At 37.8% G+C, this 3,093-nt stretch overlaps 1 protein-coding gene across 1 annotated transcript; it reads right to left on the bottom strand.

Moving 5' to 3' along the window:
• Window positions 599-2,542, bottom strand: LOC109359695. Its single transcript, XM_019604391.1, has one exon. It carries the CDS (start codon window positions 2,540-2,542, stop codon window positions 599-601), a length of 1,944 nt encoding a protein of 647 aa, XP_019459936.1.

Here is a 3,093-nt window from a genome sequence, read left to right as displayed (position 1 = left end):
CACTTTGTTGTTTGGATTGGCAAGGAAATAAATGTTCATGAAAGACTACATGCCTGGATATAGAAATTTCTCTAGTCTGAAGATCTAAAATAACATATCCCTTTGTACCACTCTTGTATCCTATGAAGACACATTTCCTACCTCTAGGATCAAGTTTGGTCCTATTTTGGGTTAAAGTGGAGGCATAGCACTGGCACCCAAACACTCTTAGTTCATCTAATTTTGGTTTAGACCCCTTTAGCAACTCATAGGGGGATCTATTTTTGAGAACTGGTGTAGGAATTCTATTTATTAAGTATGCTGCATGAGATGCAGCATAGGACCAGTAAGCCTTTGGCAATCCTGATTGAAACATGAGAGTTCTTGTAACCTTTAACAAATGCCTGTGCTTTCTCTCAACTACTGAGTTCTGCTGTGGTGTCTCAACACAAGAAGTCTGGTGTATAATTCCTAGTTCCCTAAAGAGGCTTGGTGAGTCAAATTCTATCCCATTATCCGTCCTTACCACTTTAACAGTTTTACTATGTTGGGTCTGAACTAGTCTAATAAATTGTTGCATCAATGATCTAGCCTCACCCTTAGACTTCATTAGGTAGATCTAGGTATGCCTACTATAATCATCTACAACAGTAAGAAAATATTTATGTCCATGTATAGAAACATTAGAGATAGGGCCCCAAATATCCATGTGAATTAGATCAAAACAATCAATACTTCTATTCATGCTATTAGGGAAAGAGAGCTTAGTTTGTTTACCAATATAACAGTAATCACAAATCTTATCTGAATCAAAATGCACATAGCTGAATTCTTTACAGATTGTGTTCATTATAGAAGATGATGGATGGCCTAACCTAAAGTGCCATAAGTCAAAGAAAGAAACATTCAGAGCAGTATTCAAGTTATTACACAAAGCAGTTCTCTTATTTGTTACTTTCTTAAGCACATATAGGCTATTCCTCACTCTAGCATGTCCAATCATCTTCGAGGTAGTCATATCCTGGATTTCACATTTCAAATCATCAAAGATTAGCCTACACTTCATAAATTTAGTAAGCTTGCATACAGATATTAAGTTGAAAGCAAATTCAGGTATGAGCAGGACATCATGCAGTATAAAATATTCAGAAAATATAATGGTGCCTGCATAATTGGCTTGCACAGAGGAACCATTTGGTAGGCTCACTGTGATAGGTTTAATTTTATGGAATGCATCAAATATGGACAAATCAGGGCACACATGATTTGTTGCCCCTGTGTCCAGAATCCAGAGTGAAGTGTTACCTGTGAGGTCCTGTCTTTCTTGGCTTTGATCAATTTTGCTAATGTCAAAGGGCCTCATGCTCAGCTGATTTACTTTGTGACTGCAGTCTGCTTCATTAATGGCTTTAGGTTCACCAACACTTTTAAGTAATGAGGTCAATTGTGCATATTGTTGTGGTCCAAAATTAAAGCTTGTCTTCTTTCTTTGCTCTTCTTGTCCTTCCATGATCCCTTTGACATCTGAGGCATCATTTGCGATGGCATTGTTAACCAATCCACTTTCTTGGCTAGCTCTGCTCCCTTGTGAGTTTGGAGGGAATCCGTGCTTAAAATAACATGTATCAACCGTATGGTTATCTCTTCCACAGTATGTGCAGAGTTTTGATCCATTTGTCCTTGAATTGTTGTAGCCTCTTCCTGCACCTCTGCTCCTTCCTTGTGTGTATCCTTCTTTCTGCATAATTTGCTTGGACTTCCATTGTTGTTGCCTAGAATTGTTCATGCTAGGTTGAATTCTTCTATCAGTGCTATTGAACAATACTTTCGAGTTTATTGAATTGTGTTCTGTTTGTGGTCTCTCTTGTTGTTGGAGTAATGAGAAGGCCTTGTTTATCAAAGGAAGTGGCTCCATCAACAAAATTTGCGCCTTTGTTGTATTAAATTCCTCGTTTAATCCCTTTAGGAAGCAAATAACGTATTCATTTTCCCTGTAACTCTTTAGAATCTTGATCATGTCACAACTACATCTTGGTTGACATGAGCATGAAGGCATAGGCCTCAAAGATTCTAATTCCTCCCATAGAGTTTTCAAGTCTGTGAAGTATGCTGAGATGTTTCTGTCTCCCTGCCTAATAGAATGCAATTCTTGTAGTGCATCAGACATTCGAAAGTGATCTCCCTTGGAGAACCTTTCCTTCAAATCTTGCCATAGCTCATAAGCGCTATCTATGTATACGGTGCTTTGTCCAATTTGAGGAGTAAGACACCTTGCAATCCAAGAAAGGATCATTGTGTTGCATCGATCCCATGCATCATAATCTGCATCTTGCTGTTTTGGTTCACTGATTGTTCCATCAACAAATTTAAATTTGTTCTTGGATCTTAGTGCCCTTTTCATTGCCCTGCTCCAAGAGACATAGTTACTGCCATCAAGTGGAGGGGTGATAAGAGTAGCCCCTGGACTCTCTCCTGGATGTAGGTAGTAGGGGTTCTGAATATCATTGTAGTTGGAGTTGGATTGTATCATTTGCCCAAGCTGAGGGTTGGGAGGATTCTCCATGTGCAGGCGTTTTAATGTGAGGAGGATGTTTGCCTTGTTGTTGTTGATTTGTTGAAGATGACTTGCACAGCGGTGAGAATTGCTCCTGATACCATATAACTTGGAAATATTATCAATGAATTACCTCTCTTAATTCTTCTTATTATTGAAGGAGACTTAAGCTCCTATTTAAAAGACAATCACCAACTAACTATTGCTTGATTCACAAGCAAAACAGAAAAACAGAATTTTCCCTTTAAACATCCTAACAGAATTAACTAACTTACTTAAAATTGAATGCATACAACATAAAACAGAATGCATACAAGTCCAGAACTCAATGCTTGATTTACAGTAGCAAAAATCAGCATTATCATCAACTTGAGCCAATTGTTCATCATCCTTCTCTATGCTGCACTTTGCTGCATTTGATCTCATAGTATCAACCAAGTGGCATTCTTCATTTTCTCTCAATAACAAGTGAAGACACCCATCTAATTAAACAATTTAATTTCTCTAAAATTCTATCATATTCGCTCATTGTTTTAAATTCGGCACCATATCATTACTCT

This window comes from Lupinus angustifolius, chromosome LG11, assembly GCF_001865875.1.
Source record: "Lupinus angustifolius cultivar Tanjil chromosome LG11, LupAngTanjil_v1.0, whole genome shotgun sequence".
Taxonomy (NCBI): Eukaryota; Viridiplantae; Streptophyta; class Magnoliopsida; order Fabales; family Fabaceae; genus Lupinus; species Lupinus angustifolius.
This window is presented reverse-complemented; position numbering and strand designations above follow the sequence as displayed.

Bases quoted from the DNA above. Each gene is read 5' to 3' on its own strand.
- LOC109359695 (XM_019604391.1), bottom strand. From the start codon at position 2,542: ATGGAGAATCCTCCCAACCCTCAGCTTGGGCAAATGATACAATCCAAC.